The sequence below is a fragment of the Molothrus aeneus genome (assembly GCF_037042795.1).
Source record: "Molothrus aeneus isolate 106 chromosome Z unlocalized genomic scaffold, BPBGC_Maene_1.0 scaffold_55, whole genome shotgun sequence".
In the NCBI taxonomy this organism is placed as follows: domain Eukaryota; kingdom Metazoa; phylum Chordata; class Aves; order Passeriformes; family Icteridae; genus Molothrus; species Molothrus aeneus.
In genome coordinates this window covers 530,446-549,282 of record NW_027098762.1, presented here as the reverse complement: position 1 = coordinate 549,282, position 18,837 = coordinate 530,446, and the positions used below count along the sequence as shown (strand labels likewise).

Genomic DNA, 18,837 nt, shown 5'->3' with positions numbered 1-18,837 from the left:
CGCTGTCGCGATACGGAAAAGAATTGTGAAATAAACGCTGAAGCCAAATGGGGGGAAATAAGATATAGGTGCTTGTAATAACCACAAAATAAAACCAAAATTAAATCCAGGACTTTCTCCGACCCAATTTGCAGCGTCATTCCTGACAACTTCCCAACGTACTTTAGAACACAACATAATGTCACTTCAAGATGTCTCATAATTCCGCTTTTCCTGCTAAACACCGGGAATATCCCCAGCACTCTACTCTCGCCTGCTGTAATTCAAAAGCCTTGCAGTAAACGCTAACTAATGAATTATTTTTTTAGCAAGTAATCACCGGTTCACTGCGCCCTCAGCGTCACCCGGCAGTTTCCACGGCGGCGGCACCTTGCCGTCAAGCGCGCCGGCCGGAGCTTTGCGCCAGTGTCGCGGGACGCGCTGTCATCCGGCCGCTGCCGCACCGAGCGCGGCGGGGCCGCGGCGCCCGGGACGCGTGAGGGCCGGGACAGCCCCCGGCACCGGCACCGGGACCGAACAGGTGCGACCGGGGGCCGGGGCGGGAGAGCGGCTCGCTGCCAGCGGGAGCGCGGGGCGAGCCCGCGGCGCTCCGCAGGCCCCGCAGCATCCCCTGCGCCGGGAGCGCTGAGGAGGCTGCGGCAGCGGGAGGCGCGGGGACCCGGGCGCTCCGGGACCCACACTCGGCTGGGCCGGAGCCCAGGGGGCCCGGGACACCGGTAACGGGCAGGATGGGGTTTGGAATTCATCAGAGTTCACCTCAAAACGAGCGCCGGGTTATTAAATGGATGGATGGAGGTTTCCATCGCTGCTAACGGAGAGGCTCCTGGCAGGAATGGATCCTCTGGGGGGCTTAAATGCCTTTTAATGCCGATTGTTTTTGCTACCTCGCAGCCCTCCCCGGGTTTATTTCCCTCTCCTGTGCCAGACAGTGTGCGCTTGGCACCCAGGCATGGGATTTGGAGTGCTCCAGCTGCTTTGGATAACTGTCCTTGGTGACAGTTCGAAACAGGAAAAATTACTGTGGCTTCAGTGTATCATCAAATTAAGCACCGGGAAAGCCTGCAAGTGGCTTCCGAAGGTGTTAATTAACTCCAGTCTCGTGTCCCAAATGATTATTTTGTTCTCTGTCTAGGTTTGGAAGCTCCTGCATACCCAGGGAAGGTGTTCTCATTGTGTTCTCCTTCCCTCAATGGTCCCTTCTTTCCATCCCTAAGTAACAACCAGAAAGTCTAACCTGTCATTAATTTTAAAATCATTGCATTTTCCTAAAATGCATAAATAGCCCATTTATAGCCATAGTATACTGTTTAACACTATTTAGTGCTATTTATTAGTGTTTTGGGGGTAGGTTATTGGAGTGTGCGCACAAATCCTGTGATTAATTCCTTCCTCGATGGAAATAAAAGTGTTTGGGAAGAGCTGCTCTGGTGTAACAGAGGTGGGGTTGCTTCTGTTTCACCCCTTCCTCCCATGGGATTGTTCTCTTTGGGGGCTTTTCTGGCTGTAAAAATCCACAGTGTGGATCTCTGGGTAGACAGCTTGGAAAGGGTTGGAGTCCTGGATTCAGTGTTTAATTCCTTGTACTGGAACAATCAGTTTAGTGGCTTTACTGAAATAGGAACTGATCCGGGATTAAATGTGCCTAAGTCCCACCTTCAAGCAGAGCAGTTCAAAGAGTCACACACTAGTTAACTTTTTTTTGGTTCATTTCCTCATTTCAATAATTGCTTTCTGTTAAAATATTTTTAAAATCCTGATTTTGGGAAGGTGTTTTCCACATCCCTGCATTTGTTCTGTTTATTGGACAATATTGTTATGTGTTTCCCACATCCCTGCATTTACTGTATGTCTAAGATTGGAATTATTTCTATACTATTTATTTATTATTATTTGCAAGGTTTTGTGTTAGAAAATTTCAAGGGAAGGAGATAAATACAAGGATGATGTGTGTATATCTCTGTGTACATGGAATAACAGGATAATCTGCCTCACTGGCTTTTTGGAGGAAAACCAGGATTTTGGCACTTGTGGACAGACACAAATTTACCCCATGGAGACACAGGAGGAATTGTACTCGTGGCATCTCCATTTTCTATTTCCAAGTTCCCTTTTCTGCAGGAAATAGAGGGTTTGGGGCAGTTCTGAGTGCTGGGAATTGGTGTGCAGTGATTCCCTGCCTGCTTTCGGGCCCCTTTGGCACTGGGACAGTGCTGATTTGCTCCTGTACTTTGTCATCACTGATGTCAAAAAATGGAATTATTGATTGTTTTCGGACAAAAAGGGATCTTGGTGCTGCCAGGGGCTGCACTTGGTGCGTGCTGGGGCTAAGCTGTGGAACCCAAGTTCCTGGGGAATTAAGATGTGGCTTTTCCTGAAAAGGAAGTTTTTTATGAAGGCTTTGCGCTGCCACAGTCAAAAACTAGAAGGAAAGAGGTAGTTTGTGTTTTTCCTCTCCCTCCCAGAGCCTTGCTGTGAAATGCTCTGAGAACTGGGTTTGAAATGGGACTGTCAGGGGGTTGGTAATGTGGTTTCTGCATGGAAAATCCCGAATCTCTTAGGGTTAGTTTTGTGCTAGTGCTCTTGTATGTTGTAATACCCTCCTGTATGTTCCCTCTGAAAATTCCCCTCATTCAGAGTGGGGTGGGTTGGAAGTGTTCAGAAGTGGCTCTAAATGCAGAATTGTTAAATACAGGATCTCAAGCAGCAATGCTGGCCCCCAGCAGGGGACTTTCTGTATTTATCCAAAAATGCAGCTGTTTTTGACAGCCTGGTGACACAGGAACACTGTGACTTGTTCCCTGAACTGGGAGCAGTAGGACAGCAGAGCACTGGGAAGGGGTTTTTGTGTTGCTCATTGGTGTTTTTCAGCCCTGCTTTAGTCATTTCTGGTTTGTTTCCTCACAAAAATTGAGTGGGTATTTATGTTTGCTGTGGGCGGTTTTGTTCTTGTTGTTGATATTTGCATTTTGGTCTGTTGCATTTGGACACTTTATTCCTGCTTTTATTCCATTTTTATGACGATTTCCCTGCAAATCAAGCCTGGTTTAATTGTAGCTCTTGGTTCGTTTAAAATGTTGTTTAAAATGCTGAATTAATTTCTCTTTCTGTGCTCTTATGGTCCAGACAGAGCAATTGATTCAGCATTGCATAACAATTAACTCTGCAGGGCCAGGTGTGGTTTGCAGCGTGCAGAAAGACTGGATTTTTGCTCTTTATTGATCCTGATCATTACGTTCGAGCTTGAATTAAATAGCTTTTAATGAAGATGGGCCGGTGGGCTGCCAGAAATGAGCTGCTTCCCTGGCAAGGGTCATTTGATGTGGTATCAGTGATTCGGTGATGTGGATTTTGTGGCAAGCCCAGAGTTGATCCCTGACTTGTCAGCAGCCTCCCGGGAGCCGTGTGTAATCCTTAGCCATTCATTAGCCTGCCCTTGCTCGCTCCCTTCCCCCTTTTTTCCACGGACACAGTCACGTTCCAGTTCTCTGGCTGCAGAGGGTGGCAGCGCTCAGCACATGGAGTGACAGCTCCTGTGCTTTTACACGCATGAGGAATGACAGGGATTCCTGTTGGAAGAGATCGGGGTGCTGGCACAGGTTGTGCAGGTCAGAGTGACCTTCATTTTTCTGTCATAATTCAGATTTATTCCCTCTGAAGTGCTGTGAAACAGGTTTACAGACCTGGGGAAACTCAGGGTAGGAGACATGTATATAGCTATAAAAAACCCCACAAAAACACACGTATTTCATGCTCCCCTAAATCAGAGCTCTGCTTTGAGCCGGGGTGAGTTCAGAGCATAAACCTCCACGATATAGTACACAAGGAGTGTTTGGTTATTAATTTAACACGACCTTTTCACCGATAAGAAAACCTCAGTTCTAACAGCATGGAAGTGCTGGGCAAGCTCAGAATGTTGCTACCACAAACACAGGGTTGTTGTGGGGTTTAAATCTTGTGCAAATTCAAGTGGGTTTTATTGCCACAACTTGAGTTGCTATTCCCAGTCATTGAGACCGTTTTGGCCCAGGGACAATTGAAATTCCACTGTGTTTTTTGTGTCAATATGTTCAGAATATCCAAAATGTTGCTGTAAAGATAGTGCTGGACCCATTTCCTGCTGGAGAGTGGCCAGCATCCAGTTTGTCAGTGGATTATATGAGGTTGATTTCACCTAAGGCAGCATATTCCATATCCCAACATGAATGTCTGTGTAGCAGGGACATAACAACATCAGGGGTATAAAAACTGCTTCAGCCTCAGAACTTAAAACATTTGTAACTTCAAAATTACTCTAAAAAGAGGGATTTGAGCAAAAATTCTTATGTGCACAGGGATGTGCTGTATGGCCCCCAACTTTTACTCCCCTCCCTTTTCGTTTGAAGGATAATATTATGCATTTTGGGAGACTGCAGCCTTCCCCCCCCAATAAAGTAAATAAACAGCACTATTGCCTCATACCTGGGGGGTCATGTCTGTCTGTCCGTCTGCTGTTCCTCATCTGCTGCATCCTGGGGCCTCCCAAATGTGAGGGGAAAATGGTGGGAAACATGAGGGGACAGAATGGCAGAGACAGGAGGGGACAAGATGCCAGAAACATGAGGGGAAAATATGGCAGAAACACGAGGGAAAAAGAGCAGGAAACATGAGGGGAAAAGATAGAAAAACATGAGGGGGAAAGGGCGGGAAACATGAGGGAAAAGATGGCAAAAACATGAGGGTAAAAGCAGGGAACGTGAGGGGAAAAGATGGCAAAAACATGAGGGAAAAAGAGCAGGGAATGTGAGGGGAAAAGATCAGGGAATGTGAGGGGAAAAGAGCAGGAAACATAAGGGGAAAAGGACAGAAAACATGAGGGGAAAAGATGGCAAAAACATGAGGGAAAAAGAGCAGAGAACATGAGGGAAAAAGAGCAGGGAACGTGAGAGGAAAAGATGGAAAAAACATGAGGGGGAAAGAGCAGGGAACGTGAGGGGAAAAGAGTGGGAAATGTGAGGGGAAAAGATGGCAGAAACATGAGGGGAAAAGAGCAGCAAGCATGAGGGGAAAAGATGGCAGAAACATGAGGGGAAAAGAGCAGGGAACATGAGGGGAAAAGGACAGAAAACATGAGGGGAAAAGATGGTAAAAACATGAGGGAAAAAGATGGCAGAAACATGAGGGGAAAAGGTGGCAGAAACGTGAGGGGGAAAGAGCAGCAAGCGTGAGGGGAAAAGATGGCAGAAACATGAGGGGAAAAGAGCAGGGAACATGAGGGAAAAAGAGCAGGGAACATGAGGGGATAAGATGGCAGAAACATGAGGGGAAAAGAGCAGGGAACATGAGGGGAAAAGGACAGAAAACATGAGGGGAAAGATGGCAAAAACATGAGGGAAAAAGAGCAGGGAACATGAGGGAAAAAGAGCAGGGAACGTGAGGGGAAAAGATGGAAAAAACATGAGGGGGAAAGAGCGGGAAATGTGAGGGGAAAAGATGGCAGAAACGTGAGGGGAAAAGAGCAGGGAACATGAGGGAAAAAGGACAGAAAACATGAGGGGAAAAGATGGCAGAAACATGAGGGGAAAAGAGCAGGGAACATGAGGGGAAACGGACAGAAAACATGAGGGGAAAAGATGGCAGAAACATGAGGGGAAAAGAGCAGGGAACATGAGGGGAAACAGACAGAAAACATGAGGGGAAAAGATGGCAAAAACATGAGGGGAAAAGAGCAGGGAACATGAGGGAAAAAGATGGTAGAAACATGAGGGGAAAAGAGCAGCAAGCGTGAGGGGAAAAGATGGCAGAAACATGAGGGGGAAAGAGCAGGAAACATGAGGGGATAAGAGCAGGGAACGTGAGGGGAAAAGGGCGGGAACTCCGAGGGGACAGAACGGCAGAGACAGAGAGGGACAGGATAGCAGAAACATGAGGGGAAGAGATGGCAGACACCTGAGGGAAGGGAGCAGCCGGGACGTGGCTGATGCTGTTGCGCTGTTGGGATTGCAGGCGCGCGGTGGCCATGGCCGGGAACAGCCTGGTGCTGCCCATCGTGCTGTGGGGCCGGCGCGCCCCCACGCACTGCGTGTCCTCCCTGCTGCTCGTGGATGGCTCTGTCATCGTCACCGGCTGCCACGACGGGCAGATCTGCCTCTGGGACCTGGCTCCTGACCTGCAGGTAATGGAGGCGCCGTGCCCCTCGGCCTGTCCTCCCTCTCCCCACGCTCGGGCGCCTGCTCTGCCCTGCCCACAGCGCTGTCAGGGGTTACAAAGAGGGGTTTTGCCTCCTGGTCTTCCAACAGGAGCAGCACCTTTTTTAACTCGTTCCAATTTCTTGGAGCTGCTCTAAACCAGTTGCTTTCTAGTTGAGGTGTTTAATATTGTGTTGTGGAAAGGAGTTCCTTCCCAATATCCCATCTGGCAGTGGGAAGCCATTCCCCCTTTTCCTGGCACTCCATTCCCTGTCCCAAGTCCCTCTCCAGCTCTCTTGGAGCCCCTTTTGGCACTGGAAGGGGCTCTGAGGTCTCCCTTTATTTATGGATTTATGGGGAAAACTCTTAATGTGCAACACAGTCTTTTATATTTGGCCAAACTCAATTGAAATTGAATTGAGCCAAATTCAGCTCCTGATTTGTAAACATTGAGAGGAATTTGCAAAATGCTTTTTCCCCCCAAATTCTCATTCCTGTGTGAAGTAGAAAATCTTCCAAGATGATCCCTCCACTGCTGTGTTAATTGAACATGTGTGCACATATTAATGCATATATAACACATGAAGTAGAAGGCTGGGATATGGATATTCTGGTCATTTGTGTGATTTTGAGTCCCTGTTTTCTTTCCCTGCTCCCAGATCAATCCCAGAGCTCTGCTCTTTGGTCATACAGCCTCAGTTACTTGTTTATCCAAGGCCTCAGCTTCCAGTGAAAAGCAATATATAGTGAGTGCATCAGAGAGTGGGTGAGTTTCTAAGTGTTTATTATGTGCAATAATGGGAATTTGTGCCCATTTTATCCATATACTCAACACTGTGTGTGATTTTTATCCTCAAGAGAAAATTCCTCAGCAAGTATGTTTTATTTTTTGATTTGTTTTATTTATTAATCAGAGAGCAGCAGTTAAGTGGTAGAAGCAGGTAGAAGGGGGTAATAGCTGCTCAGGTTCTGTAATTTTTCCTCACAGGGAACAGGAGGTTGTGTGGATTTAGGAGGACTGGAAAGTCCAGTTGATTTTGAGTTTCTGTAAATAGAGCCCTAATACAGTTCGAGTGAAGTTCCCCCCCTGTGAGGGGTTTGAAGTGCCTGTTTTCCAGGTGGTGCTTTCCCTGTGTTCCAGGGAGATGTGCCTGTGGGATGTGAACGACGGGCGGTGCATCGAGTTCACCAAGCTGGCCTGCGCACACACGGGCATCCAGGTGAGCGTGAGGGCTGCCAGGGAGGGAAGGGCGCTCTGCAGGCAGCACAGTGGGTCTGGGAGCACCCTGGGGCCCAGGCTGGTTTATCCCTGCCCTGCACAGATTCCTGTGTCTGCTCCCCTCTCTGCAGTTCTATCAGTTCACAGGCAGCACAGTGGGTCTGGGAGCACCCTGGGGCCCAGGCTGGTTTATCCCTGCCCTGCACAGATTCCTGTGTCTGCTCCCCTCTCTGCAGTTCTATCAGTTCACAGGCAGCACAGTGGGTCTGGGAGCACCCTGGGGCCCAGGCTGGTTTATCCCTGCCCCGCACGGATTCCTGTGTCTGCTCCCCTCTCTGCAATTCTATCAGTTCACAGGCAGCACAGTGGGTCTGGGAGCACCCTGGGGCCCAGGCTGGTTTATCCCTGCCCTGCACAGATGCCTGTGTCTGCTCCCCTCTCCGCAGTTCTATCAGTTCACAGGCAGCACAGTGGGTCTGGGAGCACCCTCGGGCCCAGGCTGGTTTATCCCTGCCCTGCACGGATTCCTGTGTCTGCTCCCCTCTCTGCAGTTCTATCAGTGCAGGCAGCACAGTGGGTCTGGGAGCACCCTGGGGCCCAGGCTGGTTTATCCCTGCCCCGCACGGATTCCTGTGTCTGCTCCCGTCTCTGCAGTTCTATCAGTTCACAGGCAGCACAGTGGGTCTGGGAGCACCCTGGGGCCCAGGCTGGTTTATCCCTGCCCCGCACGGATTCCTGTCTGTGTCTGCTCCCCTCTCTGCAGTTCTATCAGTTCACAGGCAGCACAGTGGGTCTGGGAGCACCCTGGGGCCCAGGCTGGTTTATCCCTGCCCCGCACGGATTGCTGTGTTTGCTCCCCTCTCTGCAGTTCTATCAGTTCACAGGCAGCACAGTGGGTCTGGGAGCACCCTGGGGCCCAGGCTGGTTTATCCCTGCCCCGCACGGATTCCTGTGTCTGCTCCCCTCTCCACAGTTCTATCAGTGCAGGCAGCACAGTGGGTCTGGGAGCACCCTGGGGCCCAGGCTGGTTTATCCCTGCCCCGCACGGATTCCTGTGTCTGCTCCCCTCTCCACAGTTCTATCAGTTCACAGTCGGCACGCAGAGGGAGGGGAGACTCCTGTGCCATGGGCATTACCCTGAGATTCTGGTGGTGGATGCAACCAGCCTTGAGGTCCTGTACTCTCTCATATCCAAGATCTCTCCTGACTGGATCAGCTCCATGACCATCATCCGCTCCAACAGGACACAAGGTGAGTGTTTCTCGTGGCAGGGACACCTCCCACCATCCCACTGCATCCAGCCTGGCCTTGGGCACTGCCAGGCTTTCCTGGGAATCCTGGATCAGCTGAGGCGTCACCTGAGCACAGACTGGGTTGGTTCTGCTCATTCTGTTAATTTGGTGGGCTTCAGTTTCTGGCAGACAAGTGTCTCGTTGGGGTGTTCCTGTTGTGGAGAGTGGAATCCCTGAGAGGTTTGGGGAGCACTGGGGAGACAATCCCGACTAAAGGACTTCTCCCTTGAGTTAAGGCTCAGCAACAGTTGTAAAGTGGGCATTCCCAAAATCCTGGGGTGGGAAAGCTCAGCTCTTATCCCCACAGCAGATAAATTGCTGGGAGAACTGGAAATGAGCTCTGCTGTGAAGGCTTTCATTCAATAAACATTCCATCTGGAAGCACATGCTCAGGAATGCTTGGGCCAGGTTTCACTCCCGCTCAGCTGAGGAGCTCCCTGTGCCTCAGGCTCCTTTTGTGTTTCCCAGAGGACACCGTGGTGGCCGTGTCCATGACTGGCATCCTGAAGGTCTGGATCATCACCTCGGAAGTCAATCGGATGCAGGTGGGCACGGGCTGCTGTGTCAGTGGCACTTCTGGTGGGATGGAGGGCTCTGTCCCTGATATTCTGCTGATAGCCCTTTCCCTATTCCAGTGCAAAATAACTCACTGAATTTTCCTTTACTGATTTAAGTTGCCACCAGAACTGCTAATACTTCTCAGAGAACTGATTTCCAAATGAAGTGTAGGATTATGTCCAATTGTTCCAAATCCGTTTTTTATTTGTCCCATGTAGTGATTTGGGTTAATGTTTTGCTGAGCAGACCGTACCATTTTTAGGAATATTCATTATATGGGATTATCTCCAGCTCCCTGGAGATAATTGGCAATTGTTAGTTGGCATTTCCTGGGTACTAATGAATACAAGTCTTAAAGGAGATTTGCCCCAGACCTCAGGGGCAAACCAAGGTTTTCTTCAGGGAAGCCTCATGTAGAATGGTATCAGCTTGTCTTTGGGAGTGGAGTCTGCCTCAGTGGCTGTGAGATCAGCAGCACTGATCTGTGCTGCTGGGGAGCCTGGGGATGGTGTGCCCTGCAGAGGGGACACCACGTGCCCTGCAGGTCTGCTAGGGGGAGGCGTGGGATAAAGCCTGCCCCGAGGGTTTGGGTTTACCGCAGGAGGGCCAGGGTTTGGGTTTACCCACAGGAACCCACCCGCAGGAGGGCCAGGGTTTGGGTTTACCCACAGGAACCCACCCGCAGGAGGGCCAGGGGCGGGGCCAGGGGCGGTGGGAGCAGGGGCAGGTGGCTGAGGAGGCTGAGGAGGCGTGGGATAAAGCCTGCCCCGAGGGTTTGGGTTTATGCCCAGGAACCCACCCGCAGGAGGGCCAGGGTTTGGGTTTATGCACAGGAACCCACCCGCAGGAGGGCCAGGGTTTGGGTTTACCCACAGGAACCCACCCGCAGGAGGGCCAGGCGCGGGGCCGGGGGCAGTGGGAGCAGGGGCAGGTGGCTGAGGGCCGGTTCTGTTTGCTCCAGGACACCACCCCGGTGTTTGAGGAGGAGTCCAAGCCCATCTACTGCGAGAACTGCCAGAGCATCTCCTTCTGCGCCTTCACGCAGCGCTCGCTCCTCGTCGTGTGCTCCAAGTACTGGAGGGTAAGGCTCAGCCTCCTCCCTCAGGAGCCTGCATTAAACCACACCAAACACCCAGGCGAAGGGGCTCCAGGTCTCTCCAGTGTACCCCTGCACTGAAATACATTTAATGTAAATACACATATATTTAATCTATTTCTAGATATTTGATCCAAGTCTCTGCCCGTGGTGAGGTTTGGAACGAGATGGCCCTAAATGTCTTTAACAACCCAAACCATTCCATGATTCTGTGATACTGAACCCAAAACCAGCTGCTGCCTGGGCATTTTAATATTTAATTGATTGATTAATAACCACAGACTTTGTTTCCTCTCAGGTCTTTGATGCTGGAGATTATTCCCTCTTATGTTCAGTGCCCAGTGAAAATGAGCAGACCTGGACTGGTGGGGACTTTGTGGCAGCTGATAAAGTGATTGTATGGACAGAGGATGGACAGAGTTTCATCTATAAATTACCAGCCAGGTACTCAACAGAAAACTACCCCCTTTATTTAATTTTTGATTGATTTGAATTGAGTTTATTGAAGACATACTGAAATATTGGTCCACTAAGGGAAGACGTGTAAATATAAAGCTATAAAATCAATTCAAAATTTGGCATCAAAGAGGTTAAAAATGACAGGAGTAAAACCAAAGACTTTCATTCTGACATCTTCATGGTGTGCAGATTTGTTCTGGGTAGCGATTGTGTTTTGTCTTGGCTATTCCCACATAAATTGTGTGGGAACTCCTTCCTTGCCCTCAAGCGATCAGAGCATGAGGATGGCAGCAGCACCCATGTCCTGCTGCGGGAATCACTCTTTAAATGTTATTATTATAAATTTATTATCTCCTTTGCCTGTTCCTGCCGCCAGCTGCCTCCCAGCCAGTGACTCGTTCCGCAGGGATGTGGGGAAGGCAGTGGAGAACTCGATCCCCCCTTTGCTGTACAGCGTGTTGGACAGAGCAGAGAAGCAGGTACATCTTTGTGAGGGGCTGTGTTGGTTTGAAAGGAGGGAAGCTTGGAGCTGAGCGCCTGCTTTGTGCCTGCTCTGAGCTTGTTCCTTGTTTTCCAACAGCTCCTCATATGTCCTCCAGTGACTCGCTTCTTCTGTGGCCAGAGGGAGTTTTCCTACAGGCTGTTAATCCAAGGGGACTCCTCGGGGAGGCTCTGCCTTTGGAGCGTGCCCGACAGCCTGGACCAGCAGGAGGGTGCAAAAGGTGCCTCAGTCACGGCCAGGTCTTGGTGCTCTCTGTGTGTTTGTGCTGGGTGAGGGTGCAAAAGGTGCCTCAGTCACGGCCAGGTCTTGGTGCTCTCTGTGTGTTTGTGCTGGTGAATCTGTGCTGGGTGAGGGTGCAAAAGGTGCCTCAGTCATGGCCAGGTCTCGGTGCTCTCTGTGTGTTTGTGCTGGTGAATCTGTGCTGGGTGAGGGTGCAAAAGGTGCCTCAGTCATGGCCAGGTCTCGGTGCTCTCTGTGTGTTTGTGCTGGTGAATCTGTGCTGGGTGAGGGTGCAAAAGGTGCCTCAGTCATGGCCAGGTCTCGGTGCTCTCTGTGTGTTTGTGCTGGTGAATCTGTGCTGGGTGAGGGTGCAAAAGGTGCCTCATTAATAGCCACATCTTGGTGCTCTCTGTGTGTTTGTGCTGGTGAATCTGTGCTGGGTGAGGGTGCAAAAGGTGCCTCAGTCACGGCCAGGTCTTGGTGCTCTCTGTGTGTTTGTGCTGATGAATCTGTGCTGGTTCTCCCACAGAACACAAAGCTGGGTTTAATTGTTACCTCCTTGCAGGAGTTGTAGCATCTTCACCTTATCAGAGATGCTCAAAATCTTAGTTAGCATTATTCTTGTGGTGCCTTCATTCCCAGCAGGGAGTCCCACCGTGGGCTGGGGAGATCTTACCCACCCAGTTCCATCTCCCAGCCCCTCCCAGCTCAGCCCTGGCATCTCCCTCCTTTCCCAGGCCTGCCGGCAGCCACGTCCAGGTCCCTGCAGGAGGCCTTTGACCAGCTGAGCCCGCGGCCCGCGGGCATCATCGACCAGCTGAGCATGGTGGCCCACGCCAGCGAGCCCCTGCGCGTCACCGCCAGCGTCTACATGCCGGCCCACGGGCGGCTGGTGTGCGGCCGCGAGGACGGCAGCATCGTCATCGTGCCCGCCACGCAGACCGCCATCGTGCAGCTGCTGCAGGGCGAGCACACGCTGCGCCGAGGTACGGCCATGCACGGCTGGGAATGCACCAGCAATCTGCTGCCCTCGTGCAGCTGCTGCAGGGCGAGCACACGCTGCGCCCAGGTACGGCCATGCACGGCTGGGAATGCACCAGCAATCTGCTGCCCTCGTGCAGCTGCTGCAGGGCGAGCACACGCTGCGCCGAGGTACGGCCATGCACGGCTGGGAATGCAGCAATTGTGCAGCTGCTGCAGGGCGAGCACACGCTGCGCCCAGGTACGGCCATGCACGGGTGAAACCTCAGCAATCTGCTGCCCTCGTGCAGCTGCTGCAGGGGCAGCACCAAGGTACAGCATGCAGGAGCCCCAGCAGCCCCAGCAGTCTGCAGTGCCCCCTGTGCTGGCAGTCCCTGCAGATGTCCAGCCAGCCTGGCCAGGTGAATGTGGGTGTTTCTGCGGGGGATAAGGTGAGGGAGCATCTCCTGTGCTGCCAGGATTGCTCCAGGAGCAGTCTCAGAGGGGAAAGCTGCCAGGGTTCCCGGTGGGATCCGTGTGCTGTGCCTGGGTCGCTCTTGGGTGTGTGGGCTCCATGTGACACTGTCCTCACAGCTGGGGGCTCTGGGTGCAGAACAGACCCTTGGGAGTGGATTGTTTATTGAATGCCTGATTTTGCTCTCCTCTCTTGTGCTTTTCCCGGCAGGCTGGCCCCCTCACAGGACGCTGCGAGGCCACCGGAACAAGGTCACCTGCCTGCTGTACCCTCACCAGGTGTCCTCCCGCTACGACCAGAGGTACCTCATCTCAGGAGGCGTGGATTTCTCCGTCATCATCTGGGATATCTTCTCGGGAGAGATGAAACATATCTTCTGTGTGCACGGCGGGGAGATCACCCAGCTGCTGGTTCCGCCGGAAAACTGCAGCGTGAGTTCTCCAGGATAAGCCTCAGTGCTCCTCGAGGCTGGGAATGCAGCAGGGAGTGAGTGCTGGGCATGCATCGCTGACCCAGCTCTTGCAAGAGCTTCACAAAGGAGAGCTTGGCTATTCTGTTCTTTGTGCTTTCTGCCACCAGGTTTGAATTCTATAAAGGGTTGAAAATAGGGGCTTTATCAAACCTATTAAAAACGGGGCTTAGAGACAATCTTGCCTCTTGAAACTTAGCTGTATAAATAGAATTTAATGAACCAAGTGACATTGACTGAAAACTGGGGTTTGCTTAGCAAAATGGGGTTTAGTACCCATTTTCTCTTCGTGATGTGCAAAGGATGGATTGAAGGGAATTTCTGGTCAGGGAATTTGTGGTCACCCAGTGGCCTCAGTGAGTTTGAACATTGGTTTAGGTGCCTGACTTTGGTCACCCCGGGGGGAAGAGTTTTTCACACCAGCTCTGCATGCTGCTGATGAAGCTGTTTCTCTTCTCCCCCATCAGGCCCGCGTGCAGCACTGCGTCTGCTCTGTGGCCAGCGACCACTCGGTGGGGCTGCTGAGTCTGAGGGAGAAGAAGTGCATCATGCTGGCGTCCCGCCACCTGTTCCCCATCCAGGTGATCAAGTGGAGGCCAGCCGATGACTACCTGGTGGTGGGCTGCTCCGACGGCTCCGTGTACGTCTGGCAGATGGACACCGGTGAGCTCAGACCTCCTGCTGATCCTTCTTCATGGGCAGAGAGAGAGATCTGGAATGCAGGAGTACAGCTCTGAGTCTGAGGGGTGTAGGATGGAGAGCAGAGATCTCTGCAGCCAGGCTGTGGAACGTGGGGTTCATTGCACGGGGCCTGCGGGCAGGGCCCTGCTGGAGCTGCCAGCCACAGCAGGAGCAGGACTGAGAGAAGAGAGGGGCAGAGAGGATGAGAGAGCGAGGTTCCTGTTACAATACCATAAATGTTCTGTGCTGAATATTCTGATTCTCACTGACCAACCTGGTACAAGATACCTCCCTGTAATCAGGAGGTTCTCAGCCAGAGCAGCACAAACATGGTTCTTCCCCAGGGTACGTTGCTGGTCATGTCCCGCTCTCTGGTTTTATGCAGGTTGAGTTCCAGAATGTGGACTCATGTAAATCCTACAGCATTTACATACAGCCTGTACGAGTCACTACATTACCATGCTGTGTTACATTTTAAACCCTAAAAACTCCTCTTTAGGTCCCTTCTGCCAAGCTGTGACCCTTGGGCCTGTCTGCAAGCAGAGGGTGTTGTTCCATCAATTCAGCCAACCACACCATTGTTTTCTAGTTGTTCAGTAACTAAAGTATCTCAAAGCTTGCTTTCATTTCAATCTCACTTACAGTTCCCATATTCTCACAATCTTTTGCCAGGCAATCATATCTGTAAAGCTTTCCTGTTTCATCTTCCCCAAGAGAGGGAGAACTCAAGCACTTTGGCACATTTCATTAGGAGCCTCACGCTGGGGGCTGTGTGACCCTCGTGGAAACACAGGAATTCCAGTGATCCTTTCAGAGCCAGCTGCTCCCACGTCACCGCCGGGTGTCCCGCCCGCGCAGGGGGACGCTGAGCTGTGCCTGTCCCTTGCAGGGGCTCTGGACCGCTGCGTGATGGGGATCACGGCCGTGGAGATCCTGAGCGCCTGCGACGAGGCCGTGCCGGCGGCCCTGGACGCGCTCAGCCACCCCGCCGTCAACCTGAAGCAGGCCATGACCCGCCGCAGCCTGGCCGCCCTCAAGAACGTGGCCCACCAGAAGCTGCAGACCCTGGCCACCAACCTGCTGGCCCCCGAGGCCTCGGACAAGGTGCGTGGGCTGTGCTGCCAGAGGGAAATGAGAGTTGGGAATGAGAGTTGGGCGGTTTCTGTCCTTGGAACCCAAAACCTGTGTGTTGGGTTCTCGGCCAGAGCAACACAAACACGGTCCTTCCCCATGGCTGGTCATGTCCTGCTCTCTGGTTTTATGCAGGTCGAGTTCCAGAATCTGCACTCATGCAGTGCTGTAGGCTGGAAAAGCCCTGTAAAATGAAGTCCAAGCTTTAATTCCCCCTGCCCTGGGTTTGGCCAGCCCATTCCATGAGGAGCTGTTCCCCTGGCACAGCTTGTGGCCAGCAGAGAGCAGCAGAGCTCCGCTCCCGGCTTCTCCATGCATCCCTTTCTGCGCCTTGCGCTGTCACCTTCTGTCAGGAGAGGAATCTGGGAGTGATGTGCTGAGAACATTCCCTAGAGCACCACCAGCATGTTCCCATTAAACACCGTCTGCTCGGGGTCTCTGCTGCTGCTTCTGCTGGATCCAGGCAGAGCTGGGAGCCCTGGTAGCTGCAGGGCTTTGTGTGTGGGCTCCTCATCCAGTGAGGGTGCTGGGAATGAAGGGATTAGGGGCAAGAGTGCTTACAAACTCCTGTTAACGCTCTGGTTTCCAGTCTCCTTTCTGACATTCTTCAGCTTTTTCCCCTTCTTTCCCTGCCTCCTCCCTTTTTTCCCCCTTGGAGGAAGACGAACTGAAGGGAGTGCCCAAGTGGTGCAGTACCTGCAGGTCTGGGTGAACCTGGGCAGCTGCTTTTCCAATGCCATATATGGATTCCATGGTTCACCCTCCAAACGTGAAATATTTCGTGCGTTTTAAGCTGAATAGCAACGTTGCTGTTGCTCGGAATATAGCTCCACTCTCACAGGGTTCAGGAGAAGGAGGTGTGAGCTTGTGTCTCACCTGGAGAGCTCTGTTCATCTATAAACATTGGGAAATGGGATTTCTGTGGTTTGTGGGTGCCTTTCAGACCCGGCTCTGTCCTTTCCAGGGGAATTTACCCAAATACTCGCACAACTCACTGACGGTGCAGGCCATCAAGACCAACGTGACGGACCCCGACATCCACGTGCTGTTCTTCGACGTGGAGGCGCTGATCATCCAGCTGCTGACCGAGGAGGCCTCGCGGCCCAGCGCCGGCGCCGCCTCCCCGGAGAGCCTGCAGAAGGCGCCCGGCGGCGCCGACAAGGGCGGCTCCTTCCTGGCCGGCAAGCGCGCGGCCGTGCTCTTCCAGCAGGTCAAGGAGACCATCAAGGAGAACATCAAGGAGCACCTGCTGGACGATGAGGATGAGGACGAGGAGGCGGCGCGGCAGAGGAGGGAGGAGGGCGACCCGGAGTACCGCTCCAGCAAATCCAAACCGCTGACTCTGCTGGAGTACAACCTGACCATGGACACGGCCAAGCTCTTCATGTCCTGCCTGCACGCCTGGGGCCTCAACTCGGTGCTGGACGAGCTGTGCCTGGATCGCCTGGGCATGCTGAAGCCACACTGCTCCGTGTCCTTCGGCCTCCTGTCGCGGGGCGGCCACATGTCCCTGATGCTGCCCGGCTACAACCAGCCCGTGGGCAGGGCGGCCCTGCCCCTGGAGCGGCTAGGCAGGAAGGTGTCGGCGACGGAGGGCCCGGGCAAGGGCACCTACGGCGTGTCGCGGGCCGTCACCACGCAGCACCTGCTGTCCGTCATCTCCCTGGCCAACACGCTGATGAGCATGACCAACGCCACCTTCATCGGGGAGCACATGAAGAAAGGCCCCAGCAGGTAGGGGAGCGCTGCCGTGGCTCGACGGGCCCCTCTGGGACGCGGGATTTGCTGTGCTGTGCTCGCTGCTGGCTGACGGCTGCCCCTGATGTGTCTCCCCTTTCAGGCCGCCCCGGCCGGGCACCCCCGAGACGGCCAAGGCGAAGCCACCCCCTCCCGTGTCCAGCCACGCAGCACAAGGGCAAATCAAACAAGGTAAAGCCACAGCTTTGCACCCTTGCATCTGTTACTGCAGCCCGTTACACCTCGCTGGCAAGAGATGAAATGGCTGCATGGGAGGACAGAGTGAGGCAGTGTTAATCTCCATGAAATTACTGGGGACCTGTTTAAGAACCAGTACAATTGCTGATGCTGCCCTGGCATCACCATTGCCTGTTTCGAGTGCTCCCACGCATTCTGAGGGGGCTTTAAAGCCTGCAGCTAAAGGCTCTGCAGGCTCTCCCAGAGTGTTTCTGTGGGAATGAATGATCCCAGTGCCAGGATCACCCCTTGCCTGGTTGGAGCTCCTCACGTTGGAACAGAGTGAGCAAATCCAGCAAAACCAGCCAAAAAACTCTGGAGTGAGGCTTTAGTTTCAGGCTGGGTGGTTTTGTTGCAGCTATCATTTCTGGTTTTCCTAAACTTGGTGCACCCTGTGCCAGTGGGGTGGGAAGGGATTTACTGCAGCCACCCTGTGCCTCCCATGTGCTGGTGGGGTGGAAGGCCTGGAAAAAAGGGGTTTGTGTCTTTCTCCTTCAGGCTTTTTGGCATTCCTGGGGTAAAGAGTTGCATTTTTGCCTAGAGGCCCGTTTAAAATGAAGGTAAATTCCAGGCAGCCCTCAGGAATTCATCCTGGACATCTTGGAGTGACAGATGGGGCAGCTCAGGCTGATTGAGGGTTATTTCTTGGCCTTTGGTGCACAACTTCCAAATCTGTGGAAATGTGGGAAAAGCACAGGAAGAAGCAGCAAAATTCCTGGGTTTCTAGCTTACAGTCAAGCATGAGGTTAAAGCAAAGCCACCTGCCCATAAACATATTTTAAATCACTCGATTTAGATGTACTTGGGTCTTTTCAAAACATCCCAGCTCCTGCCACTGTCTCCATGTTCCTCTGCAGCTGCATGTCTGCCTCTTCCTTCTTGGAAAACCTGGAATTCTCATCAAGTTGGATATTCTTTTGAGTTGAATATTACTTTGAAGCTGAGTGTTACTTTTAAGTTGAATATTTAAGTTGAAGATCACGCCAGCCTCCCCTTGTTTTCCATTCTCCAGTGATACTAACCCGTTCTTCTGCTGCTGCTCTCCTCACTTCCCTCTTTTTTTTTTTCTCTCTCTTTTTATTTCTTCTTCTTTCCTCTGCAAGTTGCTCCTGCTGCTGCTTCCAGCACGGAATCTGGGCACTCTGACACTTCTGCTTTCCATTCCTGTTTCTTAGTCAACGAAGGTATTTCCTTCCTCACTTTTCTACTTGTCCTTTACTCCAGCTAAGATCCCTCCTCATTGTTCTTTGATTTCCAAAGTCATGTATTTGATTTCTAAGGGAATCCTTCCAAGGGTACCTGGGCTAGGCTTTCCTGCTGGCTTTTCACACCGCTCAAAGCTGAGTTTCGGTGTTGATGGAGATTTGAATTGAATTCCGCACACGTATTTAATAGGACATGGGACACTTTTATTTGAACTCTGGCTTTCCCTCCTGGTTTTACCTGCGCAGAGCCGTAGTAGGAATGCACCTGGACTAAGTGTGCTAAGATAACGAAGCCAGGTGGAGGATAAGGACAGCAGTGTGCAGATAAGGGTGAGCTGCGCTCGGCTCTGGCTGCACACGTGTAAGCAAGGATGGGTCTGGCGTACCTGCCATTGAAACGCGGGCAGGGGGGATGCGGCTGGGCTGGGTGATG

General features: G+C 52.3%; 1 protein-coding gene across 2 annotated transcripts in view; it reads left to right on the top strand.

Moving 5' to 3' along the window:
- The first annotated feature begins 411 nt into the window (after positions 1 to 411).
- Positions 412 to 18,837, top strand: part of WDR7 (WD repeat domain 7) — a 43,872-nt gene continuing 25,446 nt past the window's right edge. For both annotated transcript variants that reach the window (XM_066569929.1, XM_066569930.1), the window contains exons 1-17: positions 412 to 520; positions 5,983 to 6,151; positions 6,824 to 6,930; positions 7,306 to 7,384; positions 8,460 to 8,634; positions 9,144 to 9,220; positions 10,195 to 10,314; positions 10,628 to 10,773; positions 11,165 to 11,267; positions 11,369 to 11,510; positions 12,247 to 12,495; positions 13,155 to 13,375; positions 13,881 to 14,076; positions 14,984 to 15,198; positions 16,190 to 16,959; positions 17,066 to 17,154; positions 18,303 to 18,383. In XM_066569929.1, coding sequence (XP_066426026.1) covers positions 5,996 to 6,151; positions 6,824 to 6,930; positions 7,306 to 7,384; positions 8,460 to 8,634; positions 9,144 to 9,220; positions 10,195 to 10,314; positions 10,628 to 10,773; positions 11,165 to 11,267; positions 11,369 to 11,510; positions 12,247 to 12,495; positions 13,155 to 13,375; positions 13,881 to 14,076; positions 14,984 to 15,198; positions 16,190 to 16,959; positions 17,066 to 17,154; positions 18,303 to 18,383 — 2,926 coding nt within the window. In that variant the 5' untranslated portion in view covers positions 412 to 520; positions 5,983 to 5,995. The remainder of the gene's footprint in view (positions 521 to 5,982; positions 6,152 to 6,823; positions 6,931 to 7,305; positions 7,385 to 8,459; positions 8,635 to 9,143; positions 9,221 to 10,194; positions 10,315 to 10,627; positions 10,774 to 11,164; positions 11,268 to 11,368; positions 11,511 to 12,246; positions 12,496 to 13,154; positions 13,376 to 13,880; positions 14,077 to 14,983; positions 15,199 to 16,189; positions 16,960 to 17,065; positions 17,155 to 18,302; positions 18,384 to 18,837) is intronic.